Source organism: Pseudophryne corroboree, assembly GCF_028390025.1.
Source record: "Pseudophryne corroboree isolate aPseCor3 chromosome 6 unlocalized genomic scaffold, aPseCor3.hap2 SUPER_6_unloc_3, whole genome shotgun sequence".
NCBI lineage: Eukaryota > Metazoa > Chordata > Amphibia > Anura > Myobatrachidae > Pseudophryne > Pseudophryne corroboree.
Window position 1 is genome coordinate 53029 of NW_026967604.1, and position 22990 is coordinate 76018.

At 43.2% G+C, this 22990-nt stretch overlaps 1 protein-coding gene across 1 annotated transcript in view; it reads right to left on the minus strand.

The window, feature by feature from the left end:
• The window catches only part of ACAP1 (ArfGAP with coiled-coil, ankyrin repeat and PH domains 1), a 289787-nt gene that overhangs the window by 16025 nt on the left and 250772 nt on the right, over nt 1-22990 (minus strand). The window contains exon 12 of the mRNA XM_063950432.1: nt 9235-9335. Coding sequence (XP_063806502.1) covers nt 9235-9335 — 101 coding nt within the window. The remainder of the gene's footprint in view (nt 1-9234; nt 9336-22990) is intronic.

Sequence of the window (22990 nt, forward strand, 5' to 3'; positions counted from 1 at the left end):
GATCAGAGTCAGGGTGACACCTAGGCAGCGAGCTTGTGGGGTAGGGATGATTGCAGAGTTTTCAACAGTGATAGAGATATCAGGTTGGTACCTACTATTGGCCGGAGGAAATATAAGTAGATCTGTTTTGGAAATATTAAGTTTGAGGTGGCGAGATGTCATCCAGGATGAAATGGCAGAGAGGCATTCAGTGACATGGCCCAATACAGATGGTGATAAATCAGGGGAGGATAGGTAGATGTGAGTATCATCTGCGTACAGATGGTACTGAAATCCGAAATAGTTGATTAGTTTGCCAAGAGATGTGGTATAGATAGAGAAAAGCAGAGGACCTAGGACTGAGCCTTGCGGTACTCCAACTGAGAGAGGTAGCGAAGGAGAGGTGGAATCAGAGAAACGAACACTGAAGGAGCGATTAGATAGGTAGGATGAGAACCAAGAAAGGGCCGTGTCACATGTCTAAGCTGAACCAGCCAGGGCAGATGATGCTATAGACGGGAAGACGTAGAGTGGGGTCACCCAGCCCTAGAGTGGTGATCACTGGTGGGGTCAGCAAAGAACATATGGGGACAAAAGAAGCATGGAATGATTGAGATAGGAGTGGAGAGGGTTAAACAGCCATAGGCTGGGGATGACTCTTTGGGGACATGTGACTAGCCATCCAATAGGGATGCAGGGATTCAGGATCTAGCTGACTGATATAGACTGGGAGGAGGAGGAGTCTTCCTCATTTTCCTGTTCTTTGGAAGGGGTGAGTCCAGGGTAGATGCTAGATCCAAGTGGCCTAAAGGACCTATTACATCAGGGGGAGGAGCCACATCACCAGGGGGAGGAGCTTGGCCAGCGGGATATTTCCTCTACTATCCACGCCACCAACTACTACCTGTAGTAACCCGGGGGTGAGCGGAGCGAGCCACCGAGCCCAAAGCGTGGCGAGAAGAGCTTGTGGGGGGCGGAGCGGTAGGGCGGGACCAGTAGATTTTAGTAGTGTGGCTCCTGCTGCGGCTTTCAGGGGCTTGCAAGGCGGCGATAGGGCTGTGAAGGACGGCGGCCATTTTGGTGGACGGAGGCCTGGGACTAACGACGCTGCTGTGAGCAGTTGTTCCTCCCGTGGCTCCCGTGACACGGGCTGTATCTCCCACTCCAGTCGCTGTAACCTCTGCCTCTGGCCAACCGGGCAGTGGCCGTAGGGGCACAAGGGAGCCTGCCAGTACTCAGGCTGGTGCTGCTGCGAGTCCGTCGCCTGCTGCTTTTGAACTCTTCCAGTTGTCTGTCGCTTTTTCTTCGGTGGCGGCTGCGCTAGCTCCCTTAATGTCGGCCATGTCGCCGAGCTGGGGCGGCCCTGTCCGTAGGGGGAGGTGTTCTAGGGTCGCTGCGGTGGGTGCTACTCCCAGGGTCTCCCAGTTTATGAGGGCGTGTAGGGACACGGGGTTGGCTGTGGCCCAGATGGATGGTGATGCAGGTGCGGGGACTGGGGCTCCGCCAGCGCTTGCAAAACACGTCCTTGTATCCCGGCTTCGGGGCCGGATTTCCATTATTTTTCATAACTGGAGGAGGATTTGAGTGTGCGGCTGGACAGCAAGAATGATTCTGCATCTTGGGTCGGTCAGCCGGAAGCATCCGGTGAGTTTGTCTTGGTACTGTTGCGCGCTTCCTCCTCGTCTGTCTCTCGGGCCAGCTCCTCTTCCTCATCTTCTCTCGGTTCTTCTATCAGTAGCGCAGCACGGGCCCGCAAGCGTGAGGCTAAGTATGCGAAGATAGAGGCGGGCAAGCGCGAACACCGCACTAAGCACAAGAGGGCTGCTGAGCTTTCCCACAGGGAACGGAACTGGCGTAACCTGCCTGGAGTCGTGCATTGTGACTACACGGCAGTGTTGCGCGGATTCAGAGAGCTGCCATAGGAAAATTCAAAAGGGCGATTTAGTTGATATGTTCCCGTTGACCAATGAGGCAAAGAAGGAGTTTAAACCTGCTAGGGCAAAAGGGGGTGTTGGTATTGAGGCCTTTAAAACTTATGATGCTTGGTTGGCAGGGTTGTGCGTCTTCGCAGCCTGTTATCTAGAAGATCGTCCAGGTGAACGCATCAACATAATCCGCTACATACACGATTCACAACATGAAACGCTAGTATTCGGGTGTCGCCTGGAGGGTCTATGACGACTAGTTTAGGCACAAGCAGGATTGTTTGAGGGTCATGGACTTCGGCTGTAAAAATGTTGAGGTATGGATGGAGGTTTCCAGGGCGCAGCTGGACGAGAAAGAGGGCCCACGGGCTACCGCGGACTCTGTTCAGGTTACCCCTGGGGGGTCACGGAGCTTCGGGAAGGCTCCCCAAGCAAGGTGGTTCAGGGCACCTAGTCATTCGCAAGGGCCAGGGCCGGCTAAAGGCAAATGCTTTCCCTTCAAAAACTCTGCGTGTCCTGTTGGGCAACGGTATCGACACCTCTGCTTGCATTGTGGCGGGTCCAACCCTGCCTCCAACTGCTTTCGTGGTGGGCGCTCTGCCTCAAGAGTGGGCAATCCCGTTCCTGCCAAGCCCGCTACCACGGCGTCATCTAAGTAGTGCTCCTACCCCAATACGGCTGGAGGCTATGTATAAATGGTTGTCCTGGTATGAGGGTCAGGATGTGGCGTGTTTCCTTATTGATGGTTTTAGTTACGATTTTCGGTTACCCGTCCAGGGAGACGTTGGCTCATATAGGAACCTGCGGTTGGCACAGTCCTTTCCTGACGTGCTGCGTGACAAGGTGAATAAGGAGATCCAGCTTGGCCACATGGCGGGTCCTTTTTCTCAGCCGCTGTTGGAGGATTTGATTATTTCTCCTGTGCCAATGGGGTGTTCTGTTTCCTGCGCCTTTTTTGAGAAGTTCAGCTCCTTTTTGCATTGGTGTGTGGAGTTTTCGTCGAGGGGTCGGTGTCTCGCTCATTACTCAGATGATTTCCTTTGCGTTGGCCCGGCGGGTTCCGGTCATTTCTCCGAGCTGCTGTTTAGTTTGCGAGCCTTGTTTTATCAATTTGGCGCTTCTATCGCAGTGGAGAAAATGGAGGGCCCTGTTTCCTGTTTGTCCTTTTTGGGGATCCAAATTGATACCGTGGCAGGCTGCCACAGGATAAGGTGGAGGAGTTGCGCGAGTGCATCCTGCTGTGTGTTGCGGCGTCTAAGGTTATGCGTCGGCAGGCCCAATCACTTTTGGGCCTGCTGAATTTTGCCTGTAGAGTCATCCCTGTGGGCAGACTCTTTTGTCGTAAATTGGAGCAGGCCACTGGTATCACTAGGTCTCATCACTTGATTAGGTTGTCTTCTGAGATTAAGCGAGATCTGACCAGTTGGGCTTCGTTTCTGGACGGCTTTAATGGTGTTCGGATCTGGTTGGCCACCATGGTTGATAATTCTAGCTTGCAGTTATTCACGGATGCAGCGGGGTCTGTGGGTTCTGACGGCTATCTGGCGGGTTCTTGGTGCGCTGCCTCATGGCCGCGGTGCTGGTTGGAGAGGGGTTTGACTAAAGATCTTTTGCTGTTGGAGCTCTTTCCTATCATGGAGGTTTGGGGCGGTCAGTTGCGCGATCGCAGCATCCTGTTCCGGTGTGATAATCTGGGCGTGGTGCATGCGATCAATAATCAGCGGGCCAAATCATTGCTGGTATTGTGCGTCTTGGCCCAGTTGACACTGCAATGCTTGCGCTACAATGTGCTCTTTCGAGCGCATCACGTCCCAGGTGTGGATAATGGCGTGGCCGATGCTTTATCTCGGTGCCAATTGCTGATATTGTTGGGGTTCTCTGCCCCCCTTATGTTCGGCAGGTGATTGAGCCGGATTGGAGGGGTTAGCGGAGCATTCCATCACCCCGAATACCCTTCGGTGGTATCGCAAGGCTTGGATGGAGTGGGAAGCTTTCTCCGGGGGCCGGGGGCTTTCATGTAGGAGTGGGCATCACCAGATGCTTTCTTTTTTGTGGCAGCGCTATGTCTCCGGGAGATCCAGAGTGGTGGCCTCCCGTTACCTGGCCGGAATTTCTTTTTTTGTGAAGCTTAAGGGGGCTCCCGATTTTACAAAGAGCTTTCTGATTGCGAAAGCCATGAAAGGTTGGGCGAGGGTGGTCCATGTTTTCCCTGATAGCAGGCGTCCCATTAATGCGTTGCTTATCCCCGCTGTACTGCGTGCGATTGAGAGCGTGGCCGACTCAGCCTTTGAGCCCCTACTGTTTTGTTTGGCTTTCTCTATGGCTTATCACGGCGCTTTTCGGGTTTCGGAGCTGGTCGCCCCCTCCAAACGGTTGGATGCAATTTTGCTTCGCTCGGACGTGCGGATTGACGATAGGTCACAGTGGTGTCGGATTCATCGGTCTAAGATGGATCAGATGTCTCGGGGGAAATGGGTTTCCTTGGGTCCCTCAATTTCCTCAGTGTCTCTGGCTGCTCATTATGCCTCGGTCAGGCCTTCCTCGGAGGGTTCTTGGTTGTTGCACTATGATGGCTCGTCTCTGACTAAATACCAGTTTAGTTGGATGCTGCCTCACCAGCGTTGGCCTTTTCCCTCGCGACTTTGGTACTCATTCCTTTCGTATAGGTGCAGCCACATCGGCAGTGGCGGCGGCGGGTTTGCCCATCGATGATAAAGTTTTGGGTCGTTGGAGGTCTGCCAGTTATTAGCGTTATATCAGACCTGATCTTTTGTGTTAATGTTTTGCTGTGGTTTTCTTGTTTATGTTGTGTTTTGGTTGTTATGGTCTATGTTTGTCTTCCCCATGTCCATCCTACTCGGGGATTAGTTACACACCGCTGCTGGTAGTGGTGATTCCGGAGTTTTTAACGATTTTTACCTGAGCTGACGGACTTAATTCGGCTAATTTTCTCCAATTTTAACCTGTGTGCTCCCGTACCAACTCCCTCCCTCCTCCACCACTCCATTCCTCCCTTTGTTCATGCTCTTTCCCCCTTGTGTGTCTCTGTTGCTTCATATTGGCTGGAAGCTGGTCACCTATGTCACTGTGGTGTACTTCACAAAATGTTTCTTTTGGCAGATCCTCCTACATAGTTTAACGATATGGTCTCAGTTTGCATGTCCATACTAACCTATTTTATTCTTTTTCCCTTCCCAATAGGTTTGGTGGATGATAGGTGCAAGGTCTGGGTGGTAGGTCACTCCTTTGTGTACTGGGCGGCTAGGTTTGTTGCCTCTGGTGAGGCGCCTGTCTTTCCTGGCACTGATGAAGTGAGGTGGTTGGGTGTCAGAGGTATGCGGTGGCGTGCTTTGAAGGCGTTCCTGCTGGAGAATGTCCAGTGTCATGGGTTACCCGAGCTACTGGTGCTTCATTTAGGTGGCAACGACCTGGGGAAGATGTCGCAATTGGAATTGCGTGGTGTGATCTTGGAGGATTTGGCGCTCATTAAGAAGGTGTGGCCCTCTTGCTTATTGATATGGTCTTTTATCATGTCCAGGTTGCGTTGGCGAGGTGACAAGGACTGTCGAGCAATAGATGAGGCCAGAAAAAGCTTAACTCGGCTGTGGCCAAGTGGGTGCTGGATGCTGGTGGTGTGGTTGTGCCACATGAGAGAATCAGGTTTTGGTATCGCTATCTTTTCCAGCCTGATGGCGTACACTTGGATAGGGAAGGTTTATGTATCATTTTGGAGGATCTTTTTGTTGGGGTGTCTTCGGTTCGTTGAGGTTGTGGTGGCGGGATAAAGTTGCTGGGATCAGGAACTTCGCTTTGGCGGGAAAGAACGGCATGTTACTTGTTGTTAGGTCTCATCTAGATGTTTTAATGATTATTTCGGGTATGGTTGGGGCGTTCACCTTTGTTGACTATATAAATCTGCTGGATCACCCGGTCGGGGACAGCGACACCACCTGGACGGTAGAAGGTTGAGTTTTGTTGTGTAGGCTGAGTGCTAAGTTGGTGCAGTTGTCTGGGTGGGGGTAGAAGTAGCCGTTCTTTCTTGGCCACCATCAAATAAATCAGGTAACCATTTCTGCCAAATCTAAGTCTCCGAGTCTTTATTTTAGAGTTAAGTGTTAGTGGTTTATGCACGTGGTCATCCCCTCAGCCGTTAGGATATATAATTACATTAAGGGAGATATCAATACAAGTTACCTCATATGAAAGAGAGATTTGTATCATTCACTAATGGATAACTAAAAGTCCCCAAGTTATAATATAATAATACAGTAATATCTATATACAGTATATCAATGTTAAAGCCCTCACTGACTCCCTCTCTCTGTCACTCACTCACTGACTCCCTCCCTCTGTCACTCACTCACTGACTCCCTCCCTCTGTCACTCACTCACTAACTCCCTCCGTCACTCACTCACTGACTCCCTCCCTCTGTCACTCGCTGACTCACTCATCACTCACTGACTCCCTCCCTCTGTCACTCACTCACTGATCACTCACTGACTCCCTCCCTCTGTCACTCACTCACTGACTCATCACTCACTGACTCACTCACTGACTCGCTCCCTCACTCCCTTTGTCACTCACTGACTCCCTCCCTCTGTCACTCGCTGACTCACTCATCACTCACTGACTCCCTCCCTCTGTCACTCACTCACTGATCACTCACTGACATTCTCCCTCTGTCACTCACTGACTCCCTCCCTCTGTCACTCACTCACTGTCACTCACTCCCTCACTGACACTCACTGACTCCCTCCTGTCACTCACTGACTCCCTCTGTCACTCACTGACTCCCTCTGTCACTCACTGACTCCCTCTGTCACTCACTGACTCCCTCCCTCTCTCACTCCGTCACTTACTGAATCACTAGTTCTCTCACTCCCCTATACGTTAGGAAGATGAAATGTAACACAGGTATTCTTCAGGTGGGAAATAGGAAAACTATGTACAGTAATTAGAATGTTACTAAACCTCCCCTAAGGGGATGAACAGGGGGATAACATAATAACGTCATTAGCGATGCGTGGCTTGTGTTGCGTGAATGATAACGCCCAAACAATCGGATGAACATTTGGATTGATCCTCCAGTGTGTGGAATGTAATAAACTACAAAAATGCTCCTGTCACTTGTTACCGTATCTGTTACGGGTGCGCCTCAGATAACGCCAAGAACCAGGGATTCATATTTACTTACATTAACACGTCTCACATTTACATCTCTATACATTTACCCAATTACTAACAGTCATTTATATTTACTACCGTGACAATCAGAAACTGCCATGCGAAAAACGGGCAAAACAGCTAATATAGATATAATAATATAGTAATATAATAATACAGTAATATAGTGCTATAATAATACAGTAATATAGTGATATAATAATACAGTAATAATAATAATAATAATACAGTGCTATAATAATACAGTAATATAGTGATATAATAATAATCATTAAATAATACAGTGATATAATAATACAGGACAGTAATATAATGATATAATAATACAGTAATATAGTGATATAATAATATAGTGATATAATAATACAGTACAGTAATAGTGATATAATACAGTAATATAATATTATATTAATATAGTGATATGATAAGTAATATAGTGATATAATATAGTGATAATAATATAGTAATATAGTGAAATAATAATACAGTAATATAATAATACAGTAATATAATAATATAATACAGTAATATAATAATAGTGATATAATAATACAGTAATATAGCGATATAATAATAGTGATATAATAATACAGTAATATAGCGATATAATAATATAGTGATATAGTGAGATAATATAATAATACAGTAATATAGTGATATAATAATACAGTAATATAATAATATAATAATACAGTAATATAGTGATATCATAATACAGTAATAGAATAATATAATAATATTGATATCCAAGGTTATAATATTTAAAATATCAAAATGGTTAATCCGGGGGTTATATGAGTTATAGTAGTTAACTATAGTAATATAGTGATATAATGATACAGTAATATAATAATATAGTGATATAATAATACAGTACAGTAATATAGTGATTTAATAATACCATAATATAGTGATATAATAATAAAGTAATCTAGTGATATAATAATACAGTAATATAAAAATATAGTAATATAGTGATATAATGATACAGTAATATAATATAATAATATAGTAATATAGTGCTATAATAATACAGTAATATAATAATATAATATAGTAATATAGTGATATAATAATACTGTAATATAATAATATAATAATATAGTGATATAATAATATAGTAATATAGTGATATAACAATAGTGAAATAATACAGTAATATAGTGATATAATAATATAGTGATATAATACAGTAATATAGTGATATAATAATAGTGATATAATACAGTAATATAGTGATATACTAATATAGTGAAATAATAATACAGTAATATAATAATATAATAATACAGTAATATAATAATATAGTAATATAGTGATATAAGAATTCAATAATATAATAATAATAATAATAATAATAATATAGTGATATAATAATACAGTAATATAATAATACAGTAATATAGTGATATAATAATCTAGTGATATAATAATACAGTAATATAATAATATAGTAATATAGTGATATAATGATACAGTAATATAATAATATAATATAGTGATATAATAATACAGTAATAAAATAATATAGTGATATAATAATATATTAATATAGTGATTTAATAATATAGTGATATAATAATACAGTAAAATAGTCATATAATAATGTAGTGATATAATAATACAGTAATATAATAATACAGTAATATAATAATATAGTGACATAATGATACAGTAATATAATAATATAGTGATATAATAAAACAGTAATATAGTGATATAATGATACAGTAATATAGAAATATAGTGAAATAATAATACAGTAATATAGTGATATAATAATACAGTACAGTAATATAGTAATATAATAATACAGTAATATAGTGATATAATAATATAGTGAAATAATAATACAGTAATATAGTGATTTAATGATACAGTAATATAGTAATATAGTCATATAATAATACAGTACAGTAATATAGTGATATAATAATACAGTAATATAGTGATACAATAATACAGTACAGTAATATAGTAATATAATAATACAGTAATATAGTGATATAATAATATAGTGAAATAATAATACAGTAATATAGTAATATAATAATACAGTAATATAATAATATAACCTATCTTGTGAAACTCTAAGAAGAGACCAGTAGGTAGAACATCTGCCTTTCTAGGAATCCATTTACTCACTTTGCTGGAGACACAACTTCAAAGCAAAACCGCCTGTCTGCGTCCGGACACAGCTTCACAGCGCAGAGTCGGAGGTCAACGATAACAATGGTGAGAACATTCTGGAAGAGAAAACTTGTGTTAGGTCGCCTTGTGTAGGTGTTTCTTGCGCGGGGCGCCCGGTGCAGCACTCTGCAGCTCCTTCTGCTCCTCCTCCTCCCTCTCTCTGTCACTCACTCACTGACTCCCTCTGTCACTCACTCACTGACTCCCTCCCTCTGTCACTCACTCACTCACTCACTCACTGTCACTCACTCACTGACTCATCACTCACTGTCACTCACTGACTCCCTCCCTCTGACACTCACTCACTGACTCACTCACTGACTCGCTCCCTCACTCCCTTTGTCACTCACTGACTCCCTCCCTTTGTCACTCTCTCTGTCACTCACTCATTACTCACTGACTCCCTCCCTCTGTCACTCCCTCACTGACTCATTACTCACTGACTCACTCACTGACTCCCTCCTGTCACTCACTGACTCCCTCTGTCACTCACTGACTCCCTCTGTCATTCACTGACTCCCTCTGTCATTCACTGACTCCCTCTGTCATTCACTGACTCCCTCTGTCACTCACTGACTCCCTCCCTCTCTCACTCCGTCACTTACTGAATCACTAGTTCTCTCACTCCCCGATACGTTAGGAAGATGAAATGTAACACAGGTATTCTTCAGGTGGGAAATAGGAAAACTATGTACAGTAATTAGAATGTTACTAAACCTCCCCTAAGGGGATGAACAGGGGGATAACATAATAACGTCATTAGCGATGCGTGGCTTGTGTTGCGTGAATGATAACGCCCAAACAATCGGATGAACATTTGGATTGATCCTCCAGTGTGTGGAATGTAATTCAGATGCCATTTCACACAGGAGGAAGACGGTGTGGGATTGTGGGTTCTGAAGCACACTGCAAAAAGAATACACACACAGACACATCACACACCAGTGGCAGTGACCAGAGCGAGACTGTGTGTGTCTGTGGGCTCGAGGCGCTGCAAAAAAATACACAGATACAGCCGTGGTCACACACAGAATACAGGCATGCCATATATCCTATTACTGACACTGTAACGTAGCATTCTGTATGCAGATACAGCCACAGTCACACACAGGATATAGGCATGTCACATATCCTATTACTGACACTGTAACAAAGCATTCCATATGCAGATACAGCTGCAGTCACACACAGAATACAGGCATGTCACATATCCTATTACTGACACTGTAACGTAGCATTCTGTATGCAGATACAGCCACAGTCACACACAGGATATAGGCATGTCACATATCCTATTACTGACACTGTAACAAAGCATTCCATATGCAGATACAGCTGCAGTCACACACAGAATACAGGCATGTCACATATCCTATTACTGACACTGTAACGTAGCATTCTGTATGCAGATACAGCCACAGTCACACACAGAATATAGGCATGTCACATATCCTATTACTGACACTGTAACATAGCATTCCATATGCAGATACAGCTGCAGTCACACACAGAATACAGGCATGCCATATATCCTATTACTGACACTGTAACGTAGCATTCCATATGCAGATACAGCCACAGTCACACACAGAATACAGGCATGCCATATATCCTATTACTGACACTGTAACATAGCATTCTGTATGCAGATACAGCCGCAGTCACACACAGAATATAGGCATGCCATATATCCTATTACTGACACTGTAACGTAGCATTCCATATGCAGATACAGCCGCAGTCACACACAGAATACAGGCATGCCATATATCCTATTACTGACACTGTAACATAGCATTCTGTATGCAGATACAGCCACAGTCACACACAGGATATAGGCATGTCACATATCCTATTACTGACACTGTAACATAGCATTCCATATGCAGATACAGCTGCAGTCACACACAGAATACAGGCATGCCATATATCCTATTACTGACACTGTAACGTAGCATTCCATATGCAGATACAGCCACAGTCACACACAGAATACAGGCATGCCATATATCCTATTACTGACACTGTAACATAGCATTCTGTATGCAGATACAGCCGCAGTCACACACAGAATATAGGCATGCCATATATCCTATTACTGACACTGTAACGTAGCATTCCATATGCAGATACAGCCGCAGTCACACACAGAATACAGGCATGCCATATATCCTATTACTGACACTGTAACGTAGCATTCCATATGCAGATACAGCCACACACAGAATATACACATGCTGCATATCATATTACTGACACCGTAATGTAGCATTCCGTATGCAGATACAGCCGCAGTCACACACAGAATATACACATGCTGCATATCATATTACTGACACTGTAAAGTAGCATTCCATATGCAGATACAGCCGCAGTCACACACAGAATATACACATGCTGCATATCATATTACTGACACTGTAAAGTAGCATTCCATATGCAGATACAGCCACAGTCACACACAGAATATACACACGCAGCATATTTTATTACTGACACTATAACATAGTACAGTATTCCTATGCAGATACAGCTGCAGTCACACACAGAATATAGGCATGCCACATTTCATATTACTGACATTGTAATGTAGCATTCTGTATGCAGATGCAGCCGCGGTCACACACAGAATACAGGCATGCCGCATATCCTATTACTGGCACTGTAACGTAGCATACTGTATGCAGATACAGCCGCTGTCACACACAGAATATACACATGCTGCATATCCTATTACTGACACTGTAACATAGTATTCCGTATGCAGATACAGCCGCAGTCACACATAGAATATAGGCATGCCGCATATCCTATTACTGACACTGTAAAGTAGCATTCCATATGCAGATACAGCCGCAGTCACACACAGAATACACACATGCTGCATATCCTATTACTGACACTGTAACGTAGCATTCCATATGCAGATACAGCCACAGTCACACACAGAATATAGACATGCCGCATATCCTATTACTGACACAGTAAAGTAGCATTCCATATGCAGATACAGCAGCAGTCACACACAGAAAATAGGCATGCCGCATATCCAATTACTGACACTGTAATATAGCATTCCTTATGCAGATACAGCTGAAGTCACACACAGAATACACGCATGCCGCATATCCTATTACTGACACTGTAATGTAGCATTCCATATGCAGATATAGCTGCAGTCACACACAGAAGATAGGCATGCTACATATCCTATTTCTGCCACTGTAACATAGCATTCCATATGTAGATACAGCCGCAGTCACACACAGAATATAGGCATGTTACATATCCTATAACTGGCACTGTAACATAGCATTCCCTATGCAGATACAGCTGCAGTCACACACAGAATACAGGCATACCGCATATCCTATTACTGACATTGTAATGTAGCATTCCATATGCAGATACAGCCACAGTCACACACAGAATATAGGCATGCCACATATCCTATTACTGTCACTGTAACATAGCATTCTGTATGCAGATACAGCCGCAGTCACACACAGGATATAGGCATGCTGCATATCCTATTACTAACACTGTAACGTAGCATTCCATATGCAGATACAGCTGCAGTCACACACAGAAAATAGGCATGCCACATATCCTATTTCTGCCACTGTAACATAGCATTCCATATGCAGATACAGCCGCAGTCACACACAGAATATAGGCATGCCACATATCCCATTTCTGCCACTGTAACATAGCATTCTGTATGCAGATACAGCCGCAGTCAGACACAGAATACAGGCATGCTGCATATCATATTACTGACACTGTAATGTAGCATTCTGTATGCAGATACAGCCACAGTCACACACAAAATATAGGCATGCCGCATATCCTATTACTGGCACTGTAACATATCATTCCTTATGCAGATACAGCCGCAGTCACACACAGAATATACACATGCCGCATATCCTATTACTGGCACTGTAACGTAGCATTCCGTATGCAGATACAGCCGCGGTCACACACAGAGTACAGGCATGCCGCATATCCTCTTACTGACACTGCAACGTAGCATTCCGTATGCAGATACAGCTGCAGTCACACACAGGATATAGGCATGTTGCATATCCTATTACTGACACTGTAACGTAGCATTCTGTATGCAGATACAGCCGCGGTCAGACACAGAATATAGGCATGCCGCATATCCTATTACTGACACTGTAACATAGCATTCTGTATGCAGATACAGCCACAGTCACAAACAGAATATAGGCATGCCACATATCCTATTACTGACACTGTAACGTAACATTCCATATGCAGATACAGCCGCAGTCACACACAGAAAATAGTCATGCCGCATATCCTATTACTGACACCGTAACGTAGCATTCCGTATGCAGATACAGCTGCAGTCACACATAAAATATAGGCATGCCCGCATATCCTATTACTGACACTGTAACGTAACATTCCGTTTGGAGATACAGCCGCGGTCACACACAGAATATAGGCATGCCGCATATACTATTACTGACACTGTAACATAGCATTCTGTATGCAGATACAGCCGCAGTCACACACAGAATACAGGCATGCCGCATATCCTATTACTGACACTGTAACGTAGCATTCCGTTTGGAGATACAGCCGCGGTCACACACAGAATATAGGCATGCCGCATATCCTATTACTGACACTGTAACGTAGCATTTCATATGCAGATACAGCTGCAGTCACACATAGAATATAGGCATGCCACATACCCTGTTACTGACACTGTAACGTAACATTCCGTATGCAGATACATCTGCAGTCACACACAGAATATAGGCATGCCGCATATCCTGTTACTGACACTGTAACACAGCATTCCGTATGCAGATACAGCCGCAGTCACACACAGAATACAGGCATGCCGCATACCCTATTACTGACACTGTAATGTAGCATTCCATATGCAGATACAGCCAGAGTCACACACAGAATATAGGCATGCCACATATCCTATTACTGACATTGTAACATAGCATTCTGTATGTAGATACAGCCGCAATCACCCACAGAATACACGCATGCCACATATACGATTGCTGGCACTGTAACATAGCATTCTGTATGCGGATATAGCTGCAGTCACACACAGAATATAGGCATGTCACATATACTATAACTGACACTGTAACATAGTATTCTGTATGCAGATACAGCCACAGTCACACATAGAATATAGGCATGCCGCATATCCTATTACTGACACTGTAACAAAGCATTCCGTATGCAGATACAGCCGCAGTCACACACAGAATATAGGCATGCCACATATCCTATTACTGACACTGTAACGTAGCATACTGTATGTAGATACAGCCGCAGTCACACACAGAATATAGGTATGCCACATATCCTATTACTGACACTGTAACATAGCATTCTGTATGCAGATACAGCTGCAGTCACACACAGAATATAGGCATGTCACATATACTATAACTGACACTGTAACATAGTATTCTGTATGCAGATACAGCCAGAGTCACACACAGAATATAGGCATGCCGCATATCCTATTACTGACACTGTAACAAAGCATTCCGTATGCAGATACAGCCGCAGTCACACACAGAATATAGGCATGCCACATATCCTATTACTGACACTGTAACGTAGCATACTGTATGTAGATACAGCCGCAGTCACACACAGAATATAGGTATGCCACATATCCTATTACTGACACTGTAACATAGCATTCTGTATGCAGATACAGCTGCAGTCACACACAGAATAAAGGCATGTCACATATACTATAACTGACACTGTAACATAGTATTCTGTATGCAGATACAGCCACAGTCACACATAGAATATAGGCATGCCGCATATCCTATTACTGACACTGTAACAAAGCATTCCGTATGCAGATACAGCCGCAGTCACACACAGAATATAGGCATGCCACATATCCTATTACTGACACTGTAACGTAGCATTCTGTATGCAGATACAGCCACAGTCACACACAGCATATAGGCATGTCACATATCCTATTACTGACACTGTAACGTAGCATTCTGTATGCAGATACAGCCGCAGTCACACACAGGATATAGGCATGCCGCATATCCTATTACTGACACTGTAACGTAGCATTCTATATGTAGATACAGCCGCAGTCACACACAGAATATAGACATGCCGCATATCCTATTACTGACACTCTAACGTAGCATTCTGTATGCAGATACAGCCGTAGTCACACACAGGATATAGGCATGTCACATATCCTATTACTGACACTGTAACGTAGAATTCTGTATGTAGATACAGCCGCAATCACCCACAGAATACACGCATGCCACATATCATATTGCTGGCACTGTAACATAGCATTCCATATGCAGATACAGCCACAGTCACACACAGAATATAGGCATGCCACATATCCTATTACTGACACTGTAACATAGCATTCTGTATGCAGATACAGCTGCAGTCACACACAGAATAAAGGCATGCCGCATATCCTATTACTGGCACTGTAACATAGCATTCCATATGCAGATACAGCCGCAGTCACACACAGAATACAGGCATGCCGCATACCCTATTACTGACACTGTAACATAGCATTCCATATGCAGATACAGCCACAGTCACACACAGAATATAGGCATGCCGCATATCATATTACTGACACTGTAATATAGCATTCTATATGCAGATACAGCCGCAGTCACACACAGAATATAGGCATGTCACATATCCTATTACTGACACTGTAACGTAGCATTCTGTATGTAGATACAGCTGCAGTCACACACAGAATATAAGTATGCCGCATATCCTATTACTGACACTGTAACATAGCATTCTGTATGCAGATACAGCCGCTGTCACACACAGAATATAGACATGCCGCATATCCTATTACTGACACTGTAACAAAGCATTCCATATGCAGATACAGCCGCAGTCACACACAGAATACAGGCATGCCGCATACCCTATTACTGACACTGTAATGTAGCATTCCATATGCAGATACAGCCAGAGTCACAAACAGAATATAGGCATGCCACATATCATATTACGGACACTGTAACGTAGCATTCTGTATGCAGATACAGCCGCAGTCACACACAGGATATAGGCATGTCACATATCCTATTACTGACACTGTAACATAGCATTCCGTATGCAGATACAGCCGCAGTCACACACAGAATACAGGCATGCCGCATACCCTATTACTGACACTGTAATGTAGCATTCCATATGCAGATACAGCCAGAGTCACAAACAGAATATAGGCATGCCACATATCATATTACGGACACTGTAACGTAGCATTCTGTATGCAGATACAGCCGCAGTCACACACAGGATATAGGCATGTCACATATCCTATTACTGACACTGTAACGTAGAATTCTGTATGTAGATACATCCGCAATCACCCACAGAATACACGCATGCCACATATCCTATTGCTGGCACTGTAACATAGCATTCCGTATGCAGATAGAGCTGCAGTCACACACAGAATATAGGCATGCCGCATATCCTATTACTGGCACTGTAACGCAGCATTCCATATGTAGATACAGCCGCAATGTCACACAGAATACAGGTATGCCACATATACTATTACTGACACTGTAATGTAGCATTCCGTATGCAGATACAGCCGCAGTCACACACAGAAAATAGGCATGCCGCATATCCTATTACTGACACTGTAACATAGCATTCCATATGCAGATACAGCCACAGTCATACACAGTATACAGGCATGCTGCATATCCTATTACTAACACTGTAACGTAGCATTCTGTATGCAGATACAGCCGCAGTCAAACACAGAATATAGGCATGCTGCATATCATATTATTGACACTGTAACATAGCATTCCGTATGCAGATACAGCCGCAGTCACACACAGAATATAGGCATGCCACATATCCTATTACTGACACTGTAACATAGCATTCTGTATGCAGATACAGCTGCAGTCACATACAGAATATAGGCATGCCGCATATCCTATTACTGACACTGTAACATAGCATTCCGTATGCAGATACAGCCGCAGTCACACACAGAATATAGGCATGCCACATATACTATTACTGACACTGTAACATAGCATTCTGTATGCAGATACAGCTGCAGTCACACACAGAATATAGGCATGCCACATATACTATTACTGACACTGTAACATAGCATTCTGTATGCAGATACAGCCGCAGTCACACACAGAATATAGGCATGCCACATATCCTATTACTGACACTGTAACGTAGCATTCTGTATGTAGATACAGCTGCAGTCACACACAGAATATAGGCATGCCGCATATCCTATTACTGACACTGTAACGTAGCATTCTGTATGCAGATACAGCCGCAGTCAAACACAGAATATAGGCATGCCTCATATCCTATTACTGACACTGTAACATAGCATTCCGTATGCAGATACAGCCGCAGTCACACACAGAATATAGGCATGCCGCATATCCTATTACTGACACTGTAACGTAGCATTCCGTATGCAGATACAGCCACAGTCACACACAGAATATAGGCATGTCACATATCCTATTACTGACACTGTAACGTAGCATTCTATATGTAGATACAGCCGCAGTCACACACAGAATATAGGCATGTCACATATCCTATTACTGACACTGTAACATAGCATTCCGTATGCAGATACAGCCGCAGTCACACACAGAATATAGGCATGCTGTATATCCTATTACTGACACTCTAACGTAGCATTCTGTATGCAGATACAGCCGCAGTCACACACAGGATATAGGCATGTCACATATCCTATTACTGACACTGTAACGTAGAATTCTGTATGTAGATACAGCCGCAATCACCCACAGAATATAGACATGCCGCATATCCTATTACTGACACTGTAACGTAGCATACTGTATGTAGATACAGCCGCAGTCACACACAGAATATAGGTATGCCACATATCCTATTACTGACACTGTAACATAGCATTCTGTATGCAGATACAGCTGCAGTCACACACAGAATAAAGGCATGCCGCATATCCTATTACTGACACTGTAACATAGCATTCTGTATGCAGATACAGCCGCTGTCACACACAGAATATAGACATGCCGCATATCCTATTACTGACACTGTAACAAAGCATTCCGTATGCAGATACAGCCGCAGTCACACACAGAATAAAGGCATGCCGCATACCCTATTACTGACACTGTAATGTAGCATTCCATATGCAGATACAGCCGCAGTCACACAGAATATAGACATGCTGCATATCCTATTACTGACACTGTAACATAGCATTCCGTATGCAGATACAGCCGCAGTCACACACAGAAAATAGGCATGCCGCATATCCTATTACTGACACTGTAACATAGCATTCCATATGCAGATAGAGCTGCATTCACACACAGAATATAGGCATGCCGCATATCCTATTACTAACACTGTAACGTAGCATTCTGTATGCAGATACAGCCGCAGTCAAACACAGAATATAGGCATGCTGCATATCATATTACTGACACTGTAACATAGCATTCCGTATGCAGATACAGCCGCAGTCACACACAGAATATAGGCATGCCGCATATCCTATTACTGACACTGTAACATAGCATTCTGTATGCAGATACAGCTGCAGTCACATACAGAATATAGGCATGCCGCATATCCTATTACTGACACTGTAACATAGCATTCCGTATGCAGATACAGCCGCAGTCACACACAGAATATAGGCATGCCACATATACTATTACTGACACTGTAACATAGCATTCTGTATGCAGATACAGCTGCAGTCACACACAGAATATAGGCATGTCACATATCCTATTACTGACACTGTAACATAGCATTCCGTATGCAGATACAGCCGCAGTCACACACAGAATATAGGCATGCCACATATCCTATTACTGACACTGTAACATAGCATTCTGTATGCAGATACAGCTGCAGTCACATACAGAATATAGGCATGCCGCATATCCTATTACTGACACTGTAACATAGCATTCCATATGCAGATACAGCCGCAGTCACACACAGAATATAGGCATGCCACATATACTATTACTGACACTGTAACATAGCATTCTGTATGCAGATACAGCTGCAGTCACACACAGAATATAGGCATGCCACATATACTATTACTGACACTGTAACATAGCATTCTGTATGTAGATACAGCTGCAGTCACACACAGAATATAGGCATGCCACATATACTATTACTGACACTGTAACATAGCATTCTGTATGCAGATACAGCCGCAGTCACACACAGAATATAAGTATGCTGCATATCCTATTACTGACACTGTAACGTAGCATTCTGTATGCAGATACAGCCGCAGTCACACACAGAATATACACATGCTGCATATCATATTACTGACACTGTAACGTAGCATTCTGTATGCAGATACAGCCACAGTCACACACAGAATATAGGCATGCTGCATATCCTATTACTGACACTGTAACATAGCATTCTGTATGCAGATACAGCCACAGTCACACACAGAATATAGGCATGTCACATATCCTATTACTGACACTGTAACGTAGCATTCTGTATGCAGATACAGCCGCAGTCACACACAGGATATAGGCATGCTGCATATCCTATTACTGACACTGTAACGTAGCATTCTGTATGCAGATACAGCTGCAGTCACACACAGAATATAGGCATGCAGCATATCCTATTACTGACACTGTAACGTAGCATTCTGTATGCAGATACAGCCACAGTCACACACAGAATACAGGCATGCCACATATACTATTACTGACACTGTAACATAGCATTCTGTATGTAGATACAGCTGCAGTCACACACAGAATATAGGCATGCCACATATACTATTACTGACACTGTAACATAGCATTCTGTATGCAGATACAGCCGCAGTCACACACAGAATATAGACATGTCACATATCCTATTACTGACACTGTAACGTAGCATTCTGTATGCAGATACAGCCGCAGTCACACACAGGATATAGGCATGCTGCATATCCTATTACTGACACTGTAACGTAGCATTCTGTATGCAGATACAGCCACAGTCACACACAGAATATAGGCATGTCACATATCCTATTACTGACACTGTAACGTAGCATTCTGTATGCAGATACAGCAACAGTCACACACAGGATATAGGCATGCCACATATCCTATTACTGACACTGTAACATAGCATTCTGTATGCAGATACAGCAACAGTCACACACAGGATATAGGCATGTCACATATCCTATTACTGACACTGTAACGTAGCATTCTGTATGCAGATACAGCCGCAGTCACACACAGAATATAGGCATGCCATATATCCTATTACTGACACTGTAACGTAGCATTCCATATGCAGATACAGCCGCAGTCACACACAGAATAAAGGCATGCTGCATATCCGATTACTGACACTGTAACGTAGCATTCTGTATGCAGATACAGCCGCAGTCACACACAGGATATAGGCATGCTGCATATCCTATTACTGACACTGTAACGTAGCATTCTGTATGCAGATACAGCCGCAGTCACACACAGGATATAGGCATGTCACATATCCTATTACTGACACTGTAACATAGTATTCTGTATGCAGATACAGCCGCAGTCACACACAGGATATAGGCATGCTGCATATCCTATTACTGACACTGTAACGTAGCATTCTGTATGCAGATACAGCCACAGTCACACACAGAATATAGGCATGTCACATATCCTATTACTGACACTGTAACGTAGCATTCCGTATGCAGATACAGCCGCAGTCACACACAGAATATAAGTATGCTGCATATCCTATTACTGACACTGTAACGTAGCATTCCATATGCAGATACAGCCGCAGTCACACACAGAATATAAGTATGCTGCATATCCTATTACTGACACTGTAACGTAGCATTCTGTATGCAGATACAGCCACAGTCACACACAGAATATAGGCATGTCACATATCCTATTACTGACACTGTAACGTAGCATTCCGTATGCAGATACAGCCGCAGTCACACACAGAATATAAGTATGCTGCATATCCTATTACTGACACTGTAACGTAGCATTCCATATGCAGATACAGCCGCAGTCACACACAGAATATAAGTATGCTGCATATCCTATTACTGACACTGTAACGTAGCATTCTGTATGCAGATACAGCCACAGTCACACACAGAATATAGGCATGTCACATATCCTATTACTGACACTGTAACGTAGCATTCTGTATGCAGATACAGCCGCAGTCACACACAGGATATAGGCATGCCACATATCCTATTACTGACACTGTAACGTTACATTCCATATGCAGATACAGCCGCAGTCACACACAGGATATAGGCATTCCACATATCCTATTACTGACACTGTAACATAGCATTCTGTATGCAGATACAGCCGCAGTCAGACACAGTATACAGGCATGCTGCATATCCTATTACTGACACTGTAACGTAGCATTCTGTATGCAGATACAGCCGCAGTCACACACAGAATACAGGCATGTCACATATCCTATTACTGACACTGTAACAAAGCATTCCGTATGCAGATACAGCCGCAGTCACACACAGGATATAGGCATGTCACATATCCTATTACTGACACTGTAACATAGCATTCTGTATGCAGATACAGCTGCAGTCACACACAGAATATAGGCATGCCACATATACTATTACTGACACTGTAACATAGCATTCTGTATGCAGATACAGCCGCAGTCACACACAGAATATAGACATGCCGCATATCCTATTACTGACACTGTAACATAGCATTCTGTATGCAGATACAGCCGCAGTCACACACAGAATATAGGCATGCCGCATATCCTATTACTGACACTGTAACATAGCATTCTGTATGTAGATACAGCTGCAGTCACACACAGAATATAGGCATGCCACATATACTATTACTGACACTGTAACATAGCATTCTGTATGCAGATACAGCCGCAGTCACACACAGAATATAGGCATGCTGCATATCCTATTACTGACACTGTAACGTAGCATTCTGTATGCAGATACAGCCACAGTCACACACAGAATACAGGCATGCCATATATCCTATTACTGACACTGTAACATAGCATTCTGTATGCAGATACAGCCGCAGTCACACACAGAATATAAGTATGCTACATATCCTATTACTGACACTGTAACGTAGCATTCCGTATGCAGATACAGCCGCTGTCACATACAGAATATAGGCATGCTGCATATCCTATTACTGACACTGTAACGTAGCATTCCGTATGCAGATACAGCCGCTGTCACATACAGAATATAGGCATGCCACATATCCTATTACTGACACTGTAACGTTACATTCCATATGCAGATACAGCCGCAGTCACACACAGGATATAGGCATGCTGCATATCCTATTACTGACACTGTAACGTAGCATTCTGTATGCAGATACAGCCACAGTCACACACAGCATATAGGCATGTCGCATATCCTATTACTGACACTGTAACGTAGCATTCTGTATGCAGATACAGCCACAGTCACACACAGAATATAGGCATGCTGCATATCCTATTACTGACACTGTAACATAGCATTCTGTATGCAGATACAGCTGCAGTCACACACAGAATATAGGCATGCTGCATATCCTATTACTGACACTGTAACGTA